This window comes from Apium graveolens, chromosome 7 (assembly GCF_009905375.1).
Source record: "Apium graveolens cultivar Ventura chromosome 7, ASM990537v1, whole genome shotgun sequence".
Classification (NCBI taxonomy): Eukaryota; Viridiplantae; Streptophyta; class Magnoliopsida; order Apiales; family Apiaceae; genus Apium; species Apium graveolens.
The window spans coordinates 245,871,321-245,895,949 of record NC_133653.1 but is presented as its reverse complement, the minus strand read 5'-3'; the positions used below and the strand labels follow the sequence as shown (position 1 = coordinate 245,895,949).

General features: G+C 36.9%; 1 protein-coding gene across 1 annotated transcript in view; it reads left to right on the top strand.

Moving 5' to 3' along the window:
• The window catches only part of LOC141674595 (uncharacterized), a 63,144-nt gene extending 41,461 nt beyond the window's left edge, over window positions 1-21,683 (top strand). The window contains exons 4-7 of the mRNA XM_074481306.1: window positions 18,317-19,957; window positions 20,350-20,648; window positions 20,966-21,130; window positions 21,254-21,683. Coding sequence (XP_074337407.1) covers window positions 18,317-19,957; window positions 20,350-20,648; window positions 20,966-21,130; window positions 21,254-21,683 — 2,535 coding nt within the window. The remainder of the gene's footprint in view (window positions 1-18,316; window positions 19,958-20,349; window positions 20,649-20,965; window positions 21,131-21,253) is intronic.
• The last annotated feature ends 2,946 nt before the right edge of the window (window positions 21,684-24,629 follow it).

The following is a 24,629-nucleotide window of genomic DNA, read 5'->3' as shown; positions in this document are numbered from 1 at the left end:
CAAGGTTTGTGCCGGAGTTTGTGAGCACCGAGGAAAAGAAAGCTAGGAGGTTTCAGCAGGGACTGAAACTGTGGATTCAGAATAGGGTGACAATCCTTGAGCTTACTGATTATGCCACTCTGGTGCAAAAGGCAACAATTGCAGAAGCCGGAAGTGAACAGATGCAGAAGGAAAGAGAGAAGAAGGGAATAAAGAGGAAAATTATGAGCATGGGTGGAGGTTCCTCAGGAGGGAGCTTCCCGACTAGATTTAATCAAGGAACAGTGTCCCTACTGGGAAAGAGCACTGGGTTTAAGCGGCCAATGAGTGTGAATGTGAGCCAGAGCGGCCAGGAGTCAAGAATGTCCTATTCTAACCAGTCTCGACCCCCATTGCTAGCCTGTAACACTTGTGGAAGGATGCATTCTGGGGAGTGTAAGGGAAATCCAGTAACCTGCTTTAAGTGTGGTCAAGTGGGCCACTATTCCCACAAATGCCCTTCATCAGTCCCTGCCGTCATTCCAACCACCACTTGTCATCAGTGTGGACGCCCGAGTCATTGGAAGAGGGAATGCCCAATGAACAGACCAGCAACTTCAGGAGCAAGCATAGCTGCTTAAGCCACCTACTGCGAGGACTTTCAACATGACAGTGCAAGATGCTATGAAAGACTCAGATGTGATAGCAGGTACCCTTTCTCTAAATTCAGTCAGTGCAAATGTTTTATTTGATTCTGGAGCAACTAAATCTTTTATATCAAAGGACTATGCGCATAAATTAAGACTTAAGGCTGAACCCTTGATAGAACCCTTACAAATAGAAATAGCCAACCATGAAATTATTCCTATTAACCAGATTCACCCCGCCTGTGAGTTTGGCATAGGGGAACAATCTTTTAGTGTTGATCTTATTCCTTTTAAATTAGGGGAGTTTGATGTAATTTTGGGAATGGACTGGCTATCTAGCAATGATGCTCAGATAGACTGTAAGGGGAAGAAAGTTAAGTTGAATATCCCAGGGAAGAAAGAAGTCATATTTAGAGGAAAGAGGCAGACACAGAAAGTTTTGACCATGGCCCAGGCCAATAAGATGCTACAAAAAGGAAAAGAGGCTTACCTAGCCTATGTGGTGGACACACAGAAGGAGGTCCCCAACTTGCAAGATATTCTGGTAGTCAACGAATTTGAAGATGTATTCCCACAAGACCTCCCGGGATTACCACCCGATAGAGTGATTGAATTTGCTATTGAGTTGGCCCCAGGGACGGCGCCAGTTTCAAAGGCACCTTACCGGTTAGCCCCATTAGAAATGAAGGAATTAGCTACCCAATTACAGGAACTTTTGGATACAGGTATGATAAGACCCAATGTGTCTCCATGGGGAGCACCGGTGTTATTTGTTAAAAAGAAAGATGGGAGCATGAGCCTGTGCATCGACTACCGAGAGTTGAACAAGCTAACCATAAAGAACATGTACCCGTTACCTAGAATAGACGATCTGTTCGACCAGCTAAAGGATGCTATTTATTTTTCCAAGATTGACCTGAGAACTGAATATCACCAACTAAAGATTAAACCTGAAGATATTCCCAAGACCGCGTTCCGTACAAGGTATGGGCACTATGAGTTCTTGGTAAAGTCCTTTGGATTAACCAACGCCCCATCGGCTTTCATGGATTTAATGAATAGAGTATTCAAGAAGTACTCGGACAAGTGTGTGATAGTTTTTATCGATGATATTTTAATATTCAATGACCGAGGCAGAACATGCAGAGCATTTGAGGATAGCTCTAGGGATACTCAGAGAGGAACAGTTATTTGCCAAATTCTCGAAGTGTGAATTCTGGCAGAATGAAGTACAGTTTTTAGGACATGTGATCAATAAAGGAGTATTGGTCGACCCCTCCAAGATAGAGGCGGTCTCAAATTGGGAAAGGCCAACCACACCCACAGAGGTAAGGAGTTTCATAGGATTGGCCGGCTACTATCGTAGATTTGTACAGGACTTTGCGAAGATCGCAACCCCTTTGACACGACTTACTCGTAAGACAGAGAAGTTTGAATGGACGGAAAAATGCGAGAACAATTTTCAAGAATTAAATAAAAGGTTGGTAACGGCCCCGGTGTTGGCATTGCCAGACGGAAAAGGAGATTTTGTGATATATAGTGACGCGTCGCACAAAGGATTAGGGTGTGTGCTTATGCAGCACGGTAAGGTGATTGCGTATGCGTCAAGACAACTGAAGGAATACGAGATTGGATATCCTACTCATGACCTGGAGCTCGCGGCAATAGTTTTTGCCTTCAAAATTTGGAGGCACTACTTGTATGGAGAGAAGTGCGAGATTTTCACCGACCATAAGAGCCTCAAGTATATATTTACACAGAAAGAGCTCAACATGCGCCAGAGGAGATGGTTAGAACTAATCAATGACTATGATTGTGAGATTCTCTATCATCCAGGGAAAGCCAATGTGGTGGCTGACGCCCTTAGCAGGAAGGAAAGACTCAAAATGATAATGACTTCGGAGGAATTGATAAGGGATTTTGAGAGAATGGAATTAGAAGTAAAGGTAACCGGAGCTGGAACTGAAAAGCTGTTTGAGATCTCGATGCAGCCAGAGTTATTGGAAAAGATTAGATTGTGCCAAGAGAAAGTAATGAATGAAGGCAGAGAGTCAATGACTGGAGAAGAGATCCATACTGAGAGAGATGATAAAGGGATAATGAGGTACTCCTACCGTATTTGGGTTCCGAATGTTCAAGAGCTTAAAGACGAGATTTTGGATGAAAGCCATAGTTCAAGGTATTCTATTCACCCGGGAAGCACCAAGATGTAAAGGGATTTGAAGGAGTATTACTGGTGGCCCAACATGAAGAGGGACGTAGCAGAATGGGTAAGTAAATATTTGACTTGCCAAAGAGTAAAGGCAGAGCACCAGAGACCCAGTGGACTTTTATGACCCCTGGATATTCCCGAATGGAAATGGGAACAGATAGCCATGGATTTTGTTGTCGACTTACCAAGGACGAAAGCCAACTATGATGCCATATGGATGATTATAGACCGACTGACAAAGTTAGCTCATTTCATTCCTATCAATGAGAGATACACGGGCGATAGACTGGTGGACATTTACCTTAAGGAAATAGTGAGGTGACATGGAGTCCCAGCGTCCATTATCTCAGACCGAGACCCCAGGTTCAACTCCAGATTTTGGAGGAGCTTTTAGGAATGTGCGGGGACCAAATTAAACATGAGTACCGCTTACCATCCCCAAACGGATGGGCAAAGTGAAAGGACCATCCAGACACTAGAGGATATGTTGAGAGTCTGTGCAATAGACTTTAAAGGAAGTTGGGATGATCACCTACCGTTGATCGAGTTTTCTTATAACAATAACTTTCATGCCAACATCGGAATGCCGCCTTATGAGGCCCTGTACGGAAGAATGTGTCGATCTCCTTTATACTGGGATGAAGTAGGAGAGCGAAAGATGCTCGAACCCAAAGTGGTCCAAAGGACCAAAGACATAGTGGATCTCATCAGAGGATGGCTGGTAGCAGCCCAAGACAGACAGAAGAAATATGCAGACCTAGCCCGAAAGGACAAGGAGTATGAAGTAGGGGACTTAGTATTGCTAAAAGTATCCCCTTGGAAGGGATTAATGAGGTTCGGAAAGAAAGGGAAACTAAGCCCAAGATACATTGGACCTTTTGAGATATTAAGACGGATTGGGAAGTTGGCTTACGAGCTAGCCTTACCCTCGAACCTACAACAAGTTCATAATGTGTTCCATGTGTCAATGCTAAGGAAGTATCATCGGGATGCCAGACACATAGTGGAGTACGAGCAGGTGGATATGCAACCAGATCTGACTTATGTGGAGAAACCAGTAAAGATTATGGATAAGAAGGAGCAGGTGCTTTGGAACAAAGTGATCAAGCTAGTCAGAGTGTTATGGCAGAATCATAATGTGGAAGAATCAACTTGGGAACTAGAGATCGCAATGCTAGAAAAGTACCCCCATTTGTTTTCTATTTGATTCCGGGACAGAATCCTTTTAAGGAGGGGAGACTGTAATAAACCCAAAATTTTGAACTTTTTGTAACCCTTACGAATAGTGTTTTTGCTGATTATGCTGAATAAGAAAACTTTTCATGCCACACTTTGTAGAGATTCTTTTATTGTTATTCTGAGATCTTATTAGTACTCTATATGGTATTATAGTGTATGTAAAGATCGTCAGAATCTAAATTCGAACACTTTGATTTTTCCCGAAAATCCACCAGATACCGAAAGAATTGAGTATAAGGTAACAGGATAAAAAGGATTTAAATTCAAGGATTGTAAGAGAGGATCATAAAAGGAATATAATGTATGGAGAAAGGTTAAGGAACCCCAAGTAATAAGATCCCGGGTATGATCCCTCAAACGATAAACGAAAACGAAAGTTAAGAGAACCGTATAACAGATCAACGATCATTAGCCAAGTAATTAGGAGTTAATCAAAGAGGTTAGTGATGATGATGTCATCACACCAACAAGAAGAGGACAAGTGTGGGAAGATGACATAGGAGGATGACATAAGCATGACCAAAAGGGAAGGAATTGTTGGTTGATTACAAGCCACACAAATTTTACCATGGATAAAAGGTAATTAAGAAAAACAAAAACAAAACAACCAAGCAAAACAAATCACAAATCACAAAACACAAAGTTGACTTTCATTATTCAAGAAGAAGCTCTCGGCCTCTTTTCTTTTTCAAAGGAAAGAAAATTCAAATTCAAGTTCCAAGCTTTGTTAATTAGTGAGGTAATTATCTAAGGTTCCTTGTACATAGATATAGATATCCTATGAATCTAAGCTTCAAATTCCTTCACAATCTCTTCCAATACTTCATGGAAGAAGAGAGTGAATAGTGTTTTTCAAGAACTTGAAATTTTGATCTTGTGTTTTTGTTTAGATAAAGCTTTAGTAAGGATTTTCCAAGGTTTTTTCAAGCTCATTAGTTACTCCTACTCTCAAGGAAGGTATAATCTCTTAACCTAGCATTATTTTTGAATTTTAAGAGCTTGTTATGAGTAATATAGTTCATGAGAGGCATGATTATTGTATATTTAGAGATTGGTTGGTTTTGTAATGTTTTTGGAGTTGTAAATCTTGATTATTAGTTAATGAACTTAAGTAAGCTTTTAGTTCATGATTGAGAAGTAGTATAAATTGGAAATCTTGAGATGTTGGGGCTGTTATAGTAGTGTATGGATGGAGTTTGGTTGTAGTAATGATTGTGGGTTGATTGTGGATTGATTTGGAGTAGTATAAAATTTGGTAATCGCGTAAACATAGCCGTCGTAATGCCGATTTACCTTAGACTGCTTTTGTTCTTAACATCAGGACCCGTGAACTCACTGTTAGGTTTTTACCATTGCCATGATTAGATATTTCATGTTACGAGCTTCGTTTTGATATGTGGTTCGCTTAAATCCGATGTACGATTTAGGAGAAACGACCGTTTTAAGTAACGACGTTTCGCGAACGAACCATTACCCCTCGCCTTACTTTGAAACCTTGGTTAAGGCCCTTAAATGACTAATTGGAGTATAAGACAATTATGTAAAGTGGTTTAGGCATTTGGTAGGGTACTCGCGAAAGAATCACCTTAAAACTCTTAATGGTTAATTTATTAAAAATGGTGGAGCCGAGGGTACTCGAGTGACTTAAGTGAATCGTTAAACGCAAAAGCGAACGTTAGGGTCTAATTGGTTAAAGTATAGATTCTTAAGCGACTTTGGTTTAATTCCAACTTATATGTTGTTTATAGGTTACCAGACTCGTCCCAAGCCTTTTATCACCCCCAGTCGCTCATGCAAGTTTTCTACCCGTTATACTGTTGTTGTGATGTATATATGTACATGCATTATCCTGTGATAGATGCATGATTGTTATTAGCAAACCCTGCGATATATTGGAGCATGCTGATATGGTATATATGCATGTCTGTTTCATAATCTTGTTATCTAATTGTTGATTCAAATGCTTATAAGTTGCATAATACCTATGCTAGAGATAAGCAGTAGTTGCGTATATCCTTAGTATAGGGGACCCAAAGATGAACATTTTCTAAAACCGGGAGTCGATGTTCCCGAGTATATTATATATATTCATAAATATATATATAGATATAGTTTTCAAAACTATTAATCGAATAAGGTTTATTCGATAACTTTATTTTAATTAATGAATATTATTTTGAATATTCATTCGAGAACTTATGACTCCGTTTATTCTATTTAATGAATATTATTTTGAAAATTCATTCGAGGACTTATGACTCCGCTTATTTACTAGATAATATTCTTTATTTTATTAAAGAATAAGGTTTCGATAATCAAACTTATTTTCGATTATACAAATAAAGATCGTACTTTCGTATAAGTATATCTTTTGTTATTTATTATTCGTTTCAAGTATAAGTTTTAAAACTTCTACTTCAATTATTTTTATAAAGATTATCCTTTATGGGAATATTATTTAGATAATAATATTCAGATATTTTCTAATATATCGGGACTGATTTATTTCATTAAATCAGCATTACTCCAAACATTCTTAAAAATGTTTTCGAGTCTTCAAAATGATTTTAAAAGTTAGGGCGGATCCCAAAACTCATTTTTATATTTAAGTTCCTCCTTTTGAAGGGGATTTAAATACTCGCTCAAAACCTGAGGGATCCGGCTCTGTGGTGTATTTTATATTCGCAACAAGGTTGCTGTTTTGATAAAAGAGTTTTTGATTACTTACCCAACACTCGGGAAGTAAAATTCTTAGAACAAGTTAATCCATTAACAGGCACCGCCTGGGAAATATCGGTGAGTTTTCCTTTCCAACTAGATACGACTTCTTGGTGGAGCCGTATCAACAAGTTTCTACTTGGGGAAAGGGGGGACGAGCTTTACGTTTCAGAGTCATGGATTTCATTTGAACTAGGAGTGGCGTAAGTGGTCGAGTGGCGCCGGCCCAACCTTATTATATTGGCCCAAATGGCATGGAAGTTCCGCTAAGACGGTCCATTCCTTAGGAGTCCAGTGTTCGGTTGACAAGTAAATCCGACAGGTTCTCCTCTACATGTAGAAAAAGGTGGGGTTGCACTACTGCGACTGATCATCGTAAGTGGTCTTCCTGGCGCGGCAAACTCCCGTAATGAGTTCATCATCCAGTTGGATATCTCTGCAACACTACCCGGAGCATTTCGATCGAATGGCTACGGATGGGTGGTTGTCGAAGCATTGACAGGGTCAAACAGGTATAATGGTATTTTCATCGAATGAAGTATCTCGTAACTTCATTTCCTTTAAATAATATTTCAAAGATTGAATCTAGTCAAGTCTTATATTGTAGTTTCATTTATATAATGAACCTTCGAAAACTTATTATACTTTGAACAGTGGTAGTTCAAGTAGGTTTCTAAAATGGTATAAGTATAGTGAAGTAATTGGTAACTTCATCTTCCTTTAAGCTTATATCCAGTAAGTAATTACCTTACACTTTTTAAAGGCTTCTAGTAAGTTATCCATTTAGATACTTGCATTACTGTTTACACTTATATATTATCTTGCGAGCTGTAATGCTCACTCTTGCTTCATTTCTTCATCACACAACAACAGTTAGGAAAGATGGCCAGACTCAAGCAGACCCAGCGCAAGCGCGTGGGAAGCGTCCCGCGTCTTCCCGTTGATATCGTAGCTGTTATAGCTGCAGAGGTAGATCTATTTGTAGATCAGGAATTCTACTTTTGGGAACCAATTATGTATAATTATAACTTGTGACAGATAATGGCAATTAACTGTAAACTTATCAAGTAATCATTTTGGGTTGTAATAACTTTTAAATTGTGGATTCAAGGACTTGTACTTATTTCAATTTCATCTCTGAGACTATAACGTGTTGTGGTGTGTGTTAGTGTGGGGTCATAGCATGAGGTTATTTATTATTAATTAAGTTAAGTGATATTGTGGAAAGAAAGACCGTGACGACCCGGATCCCCGACCCTGATATGGGGTTGTTACATCTACCTTCTTTGGTTCTTCCTTAGATAGGAAACTGCTATATAGACATTCTTCCTGAGTTTCTCTCCTTGTTTGAACTCTAGAAGATACATCACCAATGATGAGCTCAAAAGGGTGATCCTTTGTCCATTTCCTTTGTTGGGGTAGATTAGCTCTAGATGAAGAGGCCTCATTGTTGTCTTGATGTGTGATTGAGTTTTGAATATTAGAAACTCCCCCTGAGTTTATGGATATTTGATTTGAGAAAGGGGAACTTTCTGTAATTGATCTATTCTGACTTTCAGCTTCTTTTGATGACCCGACGGATGATGAATTTTGAGTATCGACGGATGAAGCTGGTTATCTCCCGACGGATAAAGCAGATTGTCTCCCGATGGATGAAGCATTTTTTAATTCGACGGATGTTGAATTTTGTGCTTCATTGGTAGTAGATTTTTCTGCAATATCCTTTGACACTATTTCTTGATCACTTTCATCATCACTGTCTTCACTGACCATCTCCACATTATCAAATTTGAGGCTTTCATGGTAATCTCTATATTGTAGTCCTTCAATCTTTTTATCATCAAACACAACATGTATTGATTCCACAACAATGTTGGTTCTCAGATTGTAGACTCTGTATGCTTTACCAACAGCATGTCCAACATAAATTCCTTCATCTGCTTTAGCATCAAACTTCCCATTCTGATCAGTTTGATTTCTCAAGATATAACATTTACAGCCAAAGACATGAAGAAAATTTAGAGTTGGCTTCTTGTTCTTGAACAATCAATAGGGAGTCATGCATTTTGCTTGATTAACCAAGAAAATAATCTGAGTGTAGCATGCAGTATTTACAGCTTCATCCCAGAAATATGTTGGTAACTTAGATTCTTCAAGAATTGTCCTTGCAGCTTAATAAGTGATCTGTTCTTTCTTTCTACTACTCCATTTTGTTGTGGAGTTCTTGCTGCTGAAAACTCATGCAAAATCCCATTTTCTTCATAAAATGCTCTCATGACAGAATTCTTGAACTCAGTTCCATTGTCACTCCTGATTCTTCTAACTTTGAAATCATGATGATTGTTGACTTGCCTTATGTGATTGATGATGATTTCATTAGCCTCGTCTTTGGACTTAAGGAAATATGTCCAAGAGAACTTTGAGAAATCATCTACAATTACTAGGCAAAATCTTTTCCTTGAGATGGACAACACATTGTCTGGTCCAAACAAATCCATGTGTAGCAGTTGCAAAGGTTCTTCAATTGTTGAATCAAGCTTTTTTCTGAATGATGCTTTAATCTGCTTTCCCTTTTGGCAAGCATCACACAGTTCATCCTTAGAAAACTCCACTTGAGGAATGCCTCTAACCAGTTCTTTCTTTATAAGTTCATTCATGGTCTTGAAGTTTTTAGATGGGATAGCTTCTTGTGCCATAGCCAACTTTCATCTTGACTTGCTTTACTGAGAAGACAAGTAACATATTCTGCATTTGATGAGTTGAAGTTAGCTAAGTACACATTCCCTTTTCTCACTCCAGTGAGAACCACTTTGTTGCTCCTCTTGTTTATCACAACACAGGCTTCTGAGTTGAAGGTTATTGAATTGCATTTATCACACAGCTGGCTGATACTCAACAAATTGTGCTTGAGACCATCCACTAAGGCAACCTCCTCAATGATGACATTGTCTTCTGAAATCAAGCCATATCCCACAGTATAACCCTTGATGTCATCTCCAAAAGTAATACTTGGGCCAACTCTCTCCTTGAAATGAGCAGGGTAGAATCACCAGTCATGTGTCTTGAACAACCACTATCCAAGTACCACAGATTCTTTCTGTTTCCCTGCACACATTAAAATCAAATCAAGTTAATTTTGGTACCCAAGTTTCCTTGGGTCCTTCCTTGTTAGCTTTCTTCTTCTATTTCTTAAGTTTAATCTCATTTAACTTGGGGATATCAGATTCATCCTTAGTCATCTGAGTTGGACCTTTGAAACAATTCATTAAAGCGGAATTATCATGCACGTTTTGATTAACAGGAAATGGCATGCTATTAGCAAACATGTTATTCCAGTAGGGCATGCGCATTTGAGGTATACTAAATGCAGCATAATAAGGATTAGGTGCAAATGGCATGTTAGAAAATTGTGCATTCATATTCTGTGTAGACATAGCATTTATAAGCATAGAAGGCATGGCATTCATGTCGGGAAAAGGAGGTGGCACAAATATGGAAGTAGGCATGACAGTTTTGCAATTAACAGACAGATGATTTACACTACCACACTTAACACAAATTTTTCTTGTAGCATACTTATCAGGTGTGTAGTTGTTATGTTTGTTAATCCCTACTTTACCATTTCTATTGTTTTTCTTCTTAGCCTCTATTTTAACCTCAATCTTATCTACTTTGTCATTCAATTGCTTGATAGATAGATGACCAACATTCACTTTCTTCTCCTTCCTCACTTGACTAGATTCTCCTGAAATGAAGTTTTTGGAAACTGATCAATATTTATCATTTAACTTGGCAAGTTTCGCTTTACTCACAGGTTTGCTCACAGCCAACGGATGAGGATTTATGTCACTCGATGGATAATCCTTTTGATTATCCGATGGATGACTCTCATCATCCGTCGAGTCCACATCTGTTAGCAATCCTTCAACTAAATTGGATTCCAGCTTCTCCTTATTCTTCTTCCAAGCTGCATCAAAAAAGCACTCAATACCTTGAACTTTGGTGATTCGAGCATGAACATCTCTAGATTTTTTCCATGCCTTAATCACCTCCTGTTCTCGTTCAAGCTATTTTTTCAAAATCTCTTCTTTCTTCAAGGACTCAGTTAATTCATCCTTAGCAATCTTACACTCAATTCTCAGTTTTTCAAATTCAATAAACTGAGACTCTAGCACATTATTTCTCTCACTTAAAAACAAGTTGTTTTCTTTGATTTTAGCATTTTCCTTAGTGAGGGACTTAAGTGTAACACGCAAATGATATAATTCTGTAGACATGTCATTTATTGCATCATTACACTCAGCTTTAGATAAATGTGCAAGGTTAGTGGTGATTACCTGATTACTTGAAGAACTTGTCTCTGTTTCATCAGACTTGGCTATTAGGGCTAGATTGACATAACTGACATCCTCATCCTCATCCAGACCATCTGCTGCCCAGTCATTTTCTTGTGTAATGAAAGCCCTTTCCTTTTGTTTGAGCAACTCAAAATATTTCTGTTTATAATCCACAGGCTCAAACTTCTTCTTGCTGGAATCTGACTTTCTACACTCACTGGCAAAGTGCCCTGCCAAGCCACATTTGAAACATTTGAATTTTGATTTATCCACCATGTTTTTATTTCGCTTAGCTGCTCCAAAGTTCTTCTTGAACTTGAGCTTGGCAAATCTTCTGGAAAGAAATTATAGATGTTCATCAATGTCATCCATATCATCTTGGCTCAAAGAATCTTCATTTTCTGCTACCAGCCCCTTGCCCTTTTTTTCACAGACCTTTGAAGTAGACTCAACAACTTCTATCTTCATCTCCTTCTCTTTCTCTAACTCAGCAACCAGTGCAATGGACCCTCCTTTCTTTCTCCCTTTCTCCATTCTTTCATCTTGCTCTATTTCAAGCTCATAATTCTTTAGAATGCCATACAATCTCTCTAGAGTAAACTCCTTGAATTCTTGTGAGTTTCTCAAGGAGACTGTCATTGGTTTCCATTTTTTGGAAGGGATCTCAGAAATTTTTGGTTAGAATCCTTAGTTTGGTAGACTCTTCCATTCAGCTTTAGAGCATTTAATAGCTTTTGAAATCTACTAAAGATATCCGTGAGAGTTTCACCTTCTTCAAAGTGGAAATGCTCATATTGCTGAATTAGTAACTGCATCTTGTTTTCTCTAACTTGTTCAGTGCCATCACAGATAATCTGAATTGTATCCCAAACTTCCTTGGAATTTTTGCAATTGATGATGTTGTCAAACATATCACCATCAACTCCATTGAACAAAATATTCATATCCTTCTTGTCTTTCTTGACTTGCTCAATATCAGGATCTGACAATTCATGCCTTGGCTTGGGAACTGATGGCTCATTTCCAGTTGCAGCTCTCATTAGTACATGAGGACCTCTATATATGCAATCCACATAGGCCTCATCTTGAGAAAAAAAATGAAGATGCATCTTTACCTTCCAGTGATGGTAATTATCTTTGTCCAGAAAAGGAATCTTGACTCCAACATCCTTCTTGTTCATCTTGTTGTTTGTTGTGATCTTTAAACTCTTTGTTCTTCAAGAGCTTGCTCTGATACCAATTGTTAGTCCCTAACAATACAACAAGAATTACAGAAGGGGTGTTGAATGGAATTCTTGAAACTTTTTCTCAATTATAAAGTGTTCTAACTTAAAACATATATATGTCAGTGTTTTGATTCGCAAAGTGCGGAATGACAAGTTAAATATGAATCAAAACACAAAGTAATAAATACACAAGTCTTTAAAACTTTCTGGTGGATTTGAATGTATCCACCATATATATATATATATATATATATATCTATATCAAGAGAACCCTGTGAAGCTTGAATAGCTCACAGCTGCTTACAAAATAAGAACAACTAAACTTACAGAGAAAAGCTAAGGATACAGCTTACAATTGTTTCTCTGAAAAATGTATTGCTTAGTCTTGTTGTTGTTCTATTTGCTACTCTTGGTTTATATATCACCAAGATTACACAGTAATAAGACAAGATAATAAAATAAAACCTATCAAGTCTAATACTATGCTACTTCACTACTCTATTCCAGCATCTTTGAATATCTTCATAATAACATGGAAATGGCAATGCTTCTTTGTTCTCAAAAACCCAGTTGAATAGGCTTCCACATTCCTTTTGCATACACTCGATGCATGTGACTGTGTTGTCACTGTCAACAGATGTTTGAATTGATTATCCTTCGGGTACATGATCATCCGTTGGGTTGCCTTGTTGATTATCCGTCGGGTTGCCTTGTTGATCATCCGTCGGGTAGCTATTTGGCACTTGACTTCATTTCATTTATGCAGAATTACAAGACATCATCTACGTACAATTAATCAACCTATTCGCATATCTAATTAAAGTCAACATGACTTATATGCTACTACAGTATCTAAACAAAGGTGTTTACAGAAATGTGCTACATGACTTATTGTTACATAAGCTACTCACTCAATGGATGTCAAATCATCATCCGTCGGGACTATATTGAGTCATTCGTCGGGACTATATTTGCTTATCCGTCGAGTGCTACATATTTCACTAAGGAAAGAAGTTGATCTAAACAGGAAGGTTGAGGCCATAGACTCTAGGTTGTCTAATATGGAGAAGTCTGTAAGAACCCTGATTTTTGTAATATTTTAAAACTTCAGTGAATAATAACTGGAACTAATTATGTAATACGTATGGAGTTCATCACAAATATGAATAGTGGAATTTTGGAAATCCGAGATCATATTCTTGTTTATCGAGGAAAATAAGTGAATGTAAAAGCCGTCGAAATTCGAAGATTCACGATTATACTATGTATTTTTGTATCTGTAAGGAATGGCGTAGAACGGGGAATACTACGTGGAATAAACATTATATTAAGGTATTATTAAGATCAAGATAAAGGAATGAAAGTAATTAAAGGATTATAAATAATAAAAGAAATCCTTACGAAATGAAACATTCTACGGGAAAACTATCAGAATAAAATGACAAGTGCATGAGTGTAAATTAAATAAGAAGTGAATGGAAGCCATGCAAGGTGGCCATGCAAGATCCTACACCCAACTAGTAGTTAGAAGTGTAGCTAGTAGTTAGTAAATCAAACTAGAATAGTAGCATGAATAGTGTAGGGGAGACAAGAAGTACCATGCACCATGCTTCTACTTTTCTACTCCACCACACAAATAATCAAGCCAAACCTCCACTTTTCTTTATTCCAAATAATTATATATCAACCCATACTTCTATTTTACACCACACCATCCAAGTACCCAAGTCAAGAAAAGCTCCCACACTCCTCATTACCAGCAGTTCGGATTTTCAGACCAAGGGGGAAAGAAAATTTATAACTTGAGTTTTAGAGCTTCATAAATCATGAAATTTGGACCATAGCTTCCTCATTACATATAAAAAGTACGTGAAAATTTTTATGGCCTTTCATTAAGGATTTCATAGGTAATTCGTGGTCCAAAGTTGGGCATGTTTTTGTTGGTTGGAAACTAAGTTATGTTCTTGATGTTTTCTTGTTAGTTTAAGGCTTGTTAAGGATAGATCAAGCTTCTCCAAGGTTAATACATCTTCCTAGATGTTCTAAGGATCAAAGAAAGGTATAACTCTTCACCCTTAAAGATTTTATGGTTGAATTTTAAGGATTTCTGTTATATAGTTTCAAGATTCAAAAGATTGTGAGTGCTTGAGGTTTATGTGTCTAAATCTTGTTAAGTTTTAAATATTATGAGATGTGGGTCTTGGATGTTACACTAGATGATGCAGAGAATTAGTAGATGAGTGAATCTTGAGAAGTAAAAAGTGTTGTGTTGGTCATAAGTAGTGATTTTGTCAAGAACAAGTAGTATAAATGGAATATGGAGTCTATTGCACTTGGTCTGCCTTCTGCAATGTATTTGGCCATGTAAATGTTTGAAACTTGTGAGTCACTAGCCATGACTGGGTAGATCTTAAATTTTAGTTTCTGTACATGTATGGATCATCACGAGGGGATTTACGGTTTAGGAGTTATGACCGTTTTAGTGTAGAGCGTTCATATGAAAAGCCAACTGCACATAAGGCCACTTGCATGATGATTTTGAAAGGCTGTAAATGATTTCGGAATCTTGGAAAAATCATGATAATTAAATAATGCAGCAAGGAAGACTGTACAAAAAGAATTTTAAGAAATTATTAATTTTTCAATTTTATAAAAATGTTTTAGTGAAGCGAATCGATAATCGCGTACTAACTAAGATCGTTGGTTATTAATTTTAGACCGCCAACAAAATCCCCGAGACCATACCACTCCTAGCACTCGAGGAAAGTTTACGAAACCCTATCACGAATTATCCATGCTATATATACTGTTGTGATATTGATGCCATGATTTACCGTTTAAAAATATATGCTTGTCTGTGATATCAATACATTCAAATTATGCGATTGTTCACGAAAACAAACTTCGTTTGATACGAGTATGAGAAATTGAAACGTAATTTCAATATAATACAAGATAGTGGGAGTCGGAGATATTTTAAATCGATTTAATTCCGGAACGAGCCGGACGCGGAAGATTTCTATTTCAATAAACAAGTACTTTCGCGTAACATACATATTAAGCGAACGATTGAGATTTGATTTATAACTATAAGAGACAATCGAATATTCACTCAAGGGATATCCTATTGTTTATTTATTTATAAGTAATACCTAAAGAGTTACTAAAATATCCGGGAAATACTTAAAGAGATATTGAAAAGTTTTTAAATCAATTCACTCTATCTAAAACGTATGTAACCATTCGAAGGATAATTATAAGATGTCAAATCATGTCTTAAGTATTTAATTAAGATGTTTATCAATTCATTGAACCTTATTGAGAAATATTTAGTACTCAAGGTTTTATCAATTCATTGAACCCTTCTTAAAAATATTATAAGAACGTAAATATTTAATATTCCGTACTTCTAAAAATCATTTAAAAATAGACATAGTTCACAAGGATACTTTCTAAATTATTCAAAATTCTCGGAAGAGATCAATCATCTGAAACCTATCAAAACCTTAGGGAACTTAGTCTAGAGGCATAAGGGTTTTGCTTCCTCGCTCAACGAAAAACAAGTGAACAATATATGTAAAACTCTACTACAGTTAAGGGTTTGAAAATGATTTTAAATTTAAAACTCCGACAACTCCCAAGGATCAATTGAATTAAAAGTGATGAATAAATCATCTTATTTAAAGGTCAACTCAGAACGATCTATTCCTTCGATAAAGGATTTTATGTAAATGATATAATTATTTTGGGACTGGAATGTGGCCTGCCCGGCACGGAGAGGTATCGGGTAGTGACCAAGCGCGGAGTGGCGCTGTATACAGTTATATGGTCTCTGTGACCATTGACTTTCGGACTTGCACGGAAATGGGCAACCATCGTGTAATGTCTTGATAAGCCTAAAGGCGGCTAGGTTTGTATTCCTTCTACTAGTAGAGAAAATTTCGTATTCGGCTGATCACCGGTACGTGGTTTATTCCAGTATAGTCCCTTTCCTCCACTTTGGATAAATTGTTGTGAAACCTACAGCAGAAGGCCGATAAGGCTGAGTTTTAAATAAGGATATTGATGTATATATATCACATCCATTTGAGAATCTTGGTTCAAGCATCATATTGAGATTTTGAGAAGTAATGAGTACGAGTATAAACTGATTAAACTGATACATTTAAAGTTGAGTTTACCATAAAATTGACAAGCATATAAACTTTTAGAAACCTTGGATATACAATGCTTAATGGTTGTTTTCCCCTAAATGATCATATTTAAATAATGGATATCTATATCTTGCTGAGCGTTAGTGCTCACTCTTACTTTTATAAATATCATATCACAACAGATTACCAGCATGGCCCGAACCAGGACGACTGCCCGCAAGCGGGTAGGGGACGCACGTGAGTACCGTAGACTGTTCGTCCGCCAGCCACCTCAGGTAGACGAGTAGAGATAGTTTCCTTTTGAGTACTTGAACCAAGACTATTTGTGACCCGAGCCAGTCTCATGTAGAGTTGTTCTCGGCGTTCACCCTTTTGAGATAATTTTCTGTGGTCTGTAATAACTTAAATACTTTAACGTTAATTTAGTAATGTTTCTGAGCATATAACCTGTGTGTGTGTGAGTTTGGTTAAAAGGTCGAGTAAAGATGTGAAAAGAGGATTAATTATTTATTAGACAAGATTAAGTGATCGTAACAACCCAAATTCCCGACCTTGAATTTGGGGGTGTTACAAAGTCAGTGGCCAACATACTTGCGAATCAGGAAGCTCAGACTGCTCTGGTACAATAGTTGGTGGCTGCACAACTCCCTTCTTCTCAACAACTTGATGCTAACAAAAAGGGGGATAAAGGCTCATCGAGTGAGGGGGAGAAACTGCTCAAAATTCAAGTCTGTAAAGTAATTGTGCCAGCAATTGCTTTCACTAAGCCACCAGCTATGAACAACATTGATCTCATCAATCTAGCAACAGAAAAACTGGAATGAAAAGACACTACACCATATATGGGCTATTGCAAGCCCAATATGTATTAGTGTTGCATGAAGTGTTGCTAAAAACATAAAACTTGGTAATCTATTGCAATACTTTTAAAACTGTTACATAAAATATAAAAATGTTGCAAGTAAAATGAGAGTTTTGAAATTTTCAATACAATTACAATACTATTACAAAGTGTTACAATAAACGAAACACTTTTTATTCTTTTCCACTAAAATTATAGGCGGGAACTTTTTTCATTGGGCGGGATGTTTATATGCCAAAATTTTTCAGAAAAAATATTTCTAACACCTAATTAAACAAAATATTACTCACTCTCTCTCATCTCTCTCCCTCTCTCCCGACCACTCTCTCCTGAAGCTCCTCTCTCCCCCCTCACGACTCTCCTTTCCTCTTTCTTTCTCTCTGTCCCCCACTCTCTCATCTCCAATTAAGCCGAAGCTCAAAACCCCAAACCTAATTGAGCAAGATTTGTGCAAAAATCAAAGTAAAGATTCAATTAGAGGTATTTTACTCATCTTTTTATGCTTATACTTGTATATATATGTATGCATGTGAACAACTTTACCTGAAAGACAGTGTATGTGAAATTTGTTGGATTTTTGTATTAATTAGTTGAATATATGTGTTAATTTTGTTGTGATATATAACCCGCCTGTTAAATTGTTCTTATATTTGTGATTTATTCTTGTAATTTAGTAGATATTTGGTAATTTATGATTTTGTTGGACTGTTTATGGTATAATTTGTTTGTTGTTTTAAATGGATTTATTTATGTTAATCTCTATTGAGCTTAATGTTGTAATGTTGTCATTAATTAAGGTTTAAAACTTGAGGCTGTTAATTAAGGTTTAAAGTTTTAATTTTAAGTACGATAAGAGCATGTTAATGTTGTAATATATGTGCTCTGTCTCTACTGTCTCTACTGTCTCTCTGTCTTTGTTAGTATTTGATATACTTTGTTTTTTTGTCCAATTTATTTATGTAGAAAATGGATGTTGAAGGAGAGAAATGGATATTTCTTCCTAAGTACAGTGATAAATATAGGAAGGGGGTGGAAGATTTTGTTACGATAGCATTTTTTAAATATGCCGTAGAAAAGGAGTTAACGTGTCCATGTAAAACCTGTAGTAATCGTTTATGGAGTGATGCCAAGGGTATACGTGAGCATCTCATATGTAATGGTCCTTGTCCCCATTATCTTGAATGGATTTACGAGGTCTCAACCCTTAGGATAGAAAACATGATCGGCGACATGGATGAGATGGATACTGATATAGGTATGGGTTTAGGCGATGAGTTCGAGGTGATGATGCAAAATGTATATGGAACTGGTAATGATACTGGTGAACACGGAGTTAGAAAGGGAATGAATGCTGATGCGAGGAAATTTTATAGGCTTGTTAACGAGGGTAGGCAGCCTTTATATCCCGAGTCTAAAAATTTTACTCGTTTAAGTTTCATAGTTAGGCTTTACCAACTAAAGTGCATTCATGGATTTAGCGAGGCGGCATTTAGCGATTTGCTTGAGTTAATAAAGGAGGCTTTTCCCAACGTTAACGTGCCGTCATCTTTCAATTCAGCCAAGGTTATTATTAAAGACTTGGGTCTTGATTACCAAAAAATACATGCATGTCCAAATGACTGCATGCTATTTTGGGCTGAAAATGAGGGGCTGGATATTTGTAAAAAGTGTAAAACATCTAGGTGGAAAGTAGTTGAAGATAAAAATGGGCCTAATATGGATATATCTAAGTCGATGGAACATAAAGTCCCAGCAAAAGTGCTGAGGTATTTTCCTTTGAAGCCAAGGCTGCAAAGAATGTTCCTGAGCTCTGATTATTCTAACTCAATGACATGGCATGCGTTAGCACGAAAAAAGGATGGCAAGTTGAGGCATCCGGCTGACGGCATGGGCTGGAAGTCGCTAGATACCAAATATCCAGAATTCGGGGCTGAAATGCGAAATATTAGGTTAGGATTAGCTGCCGACGGATTTAATCCATATCGGTCAATGAATATTTCTCATATCACCTGGCCAGTTGTGCTAGTGAATCACAACCTTCCCCCTTGGTTAATCATGAAACCTGAAAATTTAATTCTTTCAACCTTAATTCCTGGCCCTATTTATCCTGGCAACGAGATTGATGTTTATATGCAGCCGTTAATCAAAGAATTGAAAGAATTATGGCAGGTTGGGATAGAAACTTATGATGCAAGGGTAGATAACACATTTAGGCTGCACGCAGGCCTCTTATGGACGATAAGTGACTTTCCGGGATATGCAGTTTTATCGGGTTGGAGCACAAAAGGTAAAATGGCCTGCCCTTCATGTCACTACGAGACCTCGTCAACATATTTAAAACATAGCAAGAAGGTGGTATATTTAAACCACAGAAAATTTCTTCCTCACGACCACAAGTGGAGATCTGATAGGCGGAGATTCAATGGGGATGTAGAATTGCTAGGAAGTCCTGAACTGTTAATAGGAACAGAGGTTGAACATCTTTTGTGTGGCTATGAAAATGACTTCGGGAAGCAACAAAAAAAACATAGGGGTTCTTCATCAGATTGCCCTTGGAAGAAAAAGTCCATCTTTTTCGAGTTACCATATTGGAGCAGTAATATGGTAAGGCATAACCTAGATGTGATGCATATTGAAAAGAACATTTGTGATAAATTCTGGGTACTTTATTAAATATCGGGGGCAGGACAAAAGATCATCTTAGTGCTCGTCAAGATCTAGAAGAAATGGGCATTAGGAAAGAACTTCATCCAGTCAGATGTGATGATAACAAAAAAGTTAAAATTAGGGCAGCTAGTTTTGATATGACCAAAAAAGAAAAAGAAATCTTCTGTTCAGTTCTGATGAATGCTAAGTTACCCCACGGATCTGCCTCTAATATTAGCCGATGTGTTCAAATGAATGAGCGGAAGATATCGGGTTATAAGAGTCATTACGCACATTTTATTCTTTAATTTCTATTACAATTTGTTGTGGTTAAAACTCTAAAATCTGAGGTAGCAATACCTTTAATGAGGTTGGGGGCATTTTTTCGGGGTATATGTGGCAAAGTCATCGAATTAGAAGATGTTGAGAAGTTACAAAATGAAATCATTGAGATAATTTGTGAACTTGAAATGATCTTTCCACCTGCGTTTTTCGACATAATGGTTCACTTACCAATTCACTTGTATAAGGAAATCGAATTTGGAGGTCCGGTGCACTTAAGGTGGATGTTTGGAGTTGAAAGTTATTTGTGCAAGTTGAAATCCTACGTTCGAAACAGGAGCAAGCCAGAGGGTTGCATAGCTGAGGGGTACTTGGTTGAGGAATGTTTAACATTTTGTTCTCGATTTTTTGATGAGCAGTGTAAAAACAGAAGTGATCAGAAGGACTGTAACAAAGATGCTGGATATCCTATTGGATCTTGTAAAAGAAAAGATGGGAAATCTATACACCTAGAAGATAAAGTATAGACTAAGGCTCATCGATACATATTATTCAACTGTGACAACGAAGAAATCGAGAAGCTTAAAAAGTAAGTATTTCTGGGAACAAAGAAAGCTGATCCAAATTTTATAAAACTGTAAACCATCATAATCTTGTGCTAATTTGGTGTTATTATAATTGCAGTGAACACCGTAGCTTGGTTAAAAAAGATGCGAAGGAAAAGAAGTATAAACGTGAAAGAACACATGCAACTGAATTTCACAAGTGGCTAAAAGAGGTGGTTCAAAACAAAAATGACATATCAATGGAATTATCGTCTTTGGCAAGAGGGCCTCATCGGGCAACTAAGTAATTTACGGGTTATATTGTCAACGGGTTCAGATTTCATACCAAGCAGAGAGATAATAGGTGTACTACACAGAATAGTAGGGTCTTCCTCACTGCTTTAACCACTAGTTTTGCGACTGTTAGAGACAAAAATCCAGTAGTTGGGGAAGTTGGTTATTATGGCGCAATTGAGGACATCATTGAGGTTGACTACTGGGGAGCACTGGCTGTAGTCATATTTAGGTGTTATTGGTATCAAAAAGAAAAGGATTGTCATGGGTTAACAAAAGTGAATTTTAATAAATTATATGAAAAAGATGATCCTTTCGTTCTAGCTATACAAGTTCAGCAAGTCTTCTATGTAGAAGACCCTACTGAAAAGAATGTGCATTTTGTCATCAAGAAATTTTCGAAGGATCAGTATTCTGATATAGAAGACGAGATAAATGCAGTAGTAGAAATCACCGAAGAACGATTACCTACAGATGATATCATGAGTTGGTGCAGAGATGACGTTCCGATAAAACAAATTTCGGTTACCCCTGATGAAGAAGTAGATAATAATGAAATCTGACAAAAAGAGAATTTATTTTCTCTTTATAGTTCTGCTACTTTGTAGTTATTTCATATTTTGATCAGTTTTAATTGTGGTAGTTTAAATTAAAAGAATCATTTGTATTCCATAGTTGTAAAAGAATGTTGCATTTAGTTGAATTTTGTGCTAATTTGGTGTTCTATTTCTCTTGTTCATAAAATCGGTTGTGTTTCCATTATTCATGTTTTCTTTTATTTTTGTTGTAAAATCTAATTGTGGTAGTTTAAGTTAAAAGAATCATTTGTAGTCTCTTGTTCAAATATAAATGTGGTATTCAGTTCATTTTTTTTGTTCTAGTCAGTGTTTCTATTATTCGTGTTAGTTTTTATTGTATTTCTCTTTGTCATATTTGTGCCCGTTTTAATTACTAATTTTTCTTAAAATGTTCTTATTTTCAGGATGGCGTCTAAGGATTACATTCTCAGATTTTTCCACAAGGGACAGTTCACAAAGACAAGATATGTTGGTGGTTTATGTAAGGAGATAGTGGAATATGTTGATTATGATAGGTTCTCGTACACTGTCGTGATGGAATATGTGAAGGATGATGTCAAATATGGACAAATAGGCGGTGTTTATGTTAAAAAGGTGCCAAGTGGTTGGAAGCTTATTGACAATGATCACGACTTACAGGAGTTTGTACAGACAGTTGAAGGGGATAGGTTGGATTTTTATGTTGATGAGATTGTTGATAAACCTATGGAGCCTAAGCCACATATGCAGCCATATGTGATTGTGCAACCAAGAACTCATTTTTTTGAAGGTATATTTATTTTATCGAGTTGCGTTCATATTTTTTGGTTATTACTCATGTATGGTGGTGTCAAAATAATATTTTGTATCCACTTAATGTACCAAAAGGTTTAGAAGCAAAGCATAAGTTTGTGATGATAGACGGACTGCAGAAACAAAGAACTAGTCGTCGTTTGCTTGTTGATAATCCTGAGGCTGAGAATGAGCAGGGAAACTCAAAGAAAGTTGTTCCAAAGGTAATAAGTTCAATCTGGTAGGTATTCTTCTACCATAACTGCCTTGAGTCTAACTTAAAATTTATGTTTTCTCTATGAGATAACAGAGTATGAGAAGAAAAGGATGGTGCAGGTAGTAGAAAATAAAAAGAAAATTGAAGAGTTGGGATTAGAAAGGATCGCTAATGGTCTGACCAATAAGAACAAAGAAAAAGTTCAAGTGGATGATGACTTGGAACTTGATGGGGAGTACGTTCCTAGACAAGATAGCTGCGAAGCTGAAGACGACGAAGACATGGTTGCTAAGAAGGTTGCTAAAGAAAAACAATCTTTCAAGATTAAAGCTAAAACGGTGAAGAAAGTGTCCAATCCTATTGGCAGGGCGCCAATGACACGTTCAAGGACCGTAGGTCCTTCATCTACACAGGTACGTAATTTCATTTGTGTTGTGGACTTTTTAGCAGTTTTTGATTTTTACACTATTTTTAATTATGTTAATAACTACTAACAGTCTGAAAACTCACTCCATCCTCCATCTCGAAAGTCAACCCCTCCGGTAACTGAACCTCCGGTAACTGAACCATCATCCCCTGTTTTACCACCTCCCCCTCCCTTGCCTAAAGATATATCACCAACCTTTCCTCAGAGAGTGGCACCACCAAAAAAGTATAGTAATCAGGGTATTGGTTCAATGGAGGCTTATAACTTGATGAAAGAATGCCAGAAAACATTAGAAAAAGAAAAAAACCAAACTAATGATGGTGGTCAGCCATGTGAAGAAGAAACTCATGAAGAAGCCACATCTCCTGGTAATAACTGTTTTTTCTACTATTGGATGGTTCAACAATTTGAATAGGTTCTTGGCTTAATCTTTTTTACAACTTTTTGGTCCAAAAAAGAAGAGGAAGCGTAGAGGACCCACTTTAATGAAAGCTGTGTACACAAGAAAAGAAGATGAGAAAAAGATTATTAAGCTGAATAAGGAGTTGCAGGCCGTGGCCGATGATGACAAAACCTTGTCCGAATTCAAGGATTTTTTGGGGACATTGGGTAGGCAGTCTGTCCCCCTTGATTCAATTAACTGGCATAGAGTTCCTGAGCAACTGAAGGAGAATTTATGGAAATTTGTGAAGGTAAACACAAAAAATAATCTATGTATAATATCTATTTTTTTATTTGTGTTCATAGTATATGATTAATTAAAATTGACACTCTATATCCCTGAGATGTAAAAGGCAGCTAATAATTTAACTTAATTTATTTAGACAAAATATGAGATTCCCGAAGAGGGAAAAACTTACACATTAAGGACCATTGGTGCTCTATGGAGGCTGCACAAAAGCTGAGTTAAGCAGAGTCATTATCTTGCTTATGATAATGATGACGACAGGCTAAAAACAAGCCTAATGTCATTCCACTTGAAGTATTCAAGGTGCTTCTTAAATATTGGGGGAATGAAGAAGTTCAGGTATATGTATTTATTTATCAATCACTTAGCTAGATGTCCACCTTATCGCAATGTTTTTTTAAAAAATTGGTGGAACTTATTTTATATTTCTGCACCTTATTGGATAATCAGGATCGTGCTAGGAAAAATACGAAAAATCGTACGTTGATTGTAGAAACACACACAGCTGGTCGTAAAAGTTTTGCTCAAATTGGAGAGAAAATTGTATGTCCGACGTTTAAAAATTAATTTCCTTTTCTCTGTTTTAATCATTGCATTTCTGTTTTCTTGCATTATATTGGTTTGACATAATGCCATTCTTTGCATTTTTTCACAGAAAGAGGAAAAGAAAATTAATCCATCTGAATTAGCTCCAAAAGATGATATTTACTCAAAAACTCACAAACGGGAACTAGGATGACAGTATAAGGTACCAATGCAATTTACTTAATTGTTTTAGTCATTTCCATCTTTACAATATCATATAGTTTTTATTATTCAGAGTGGCAC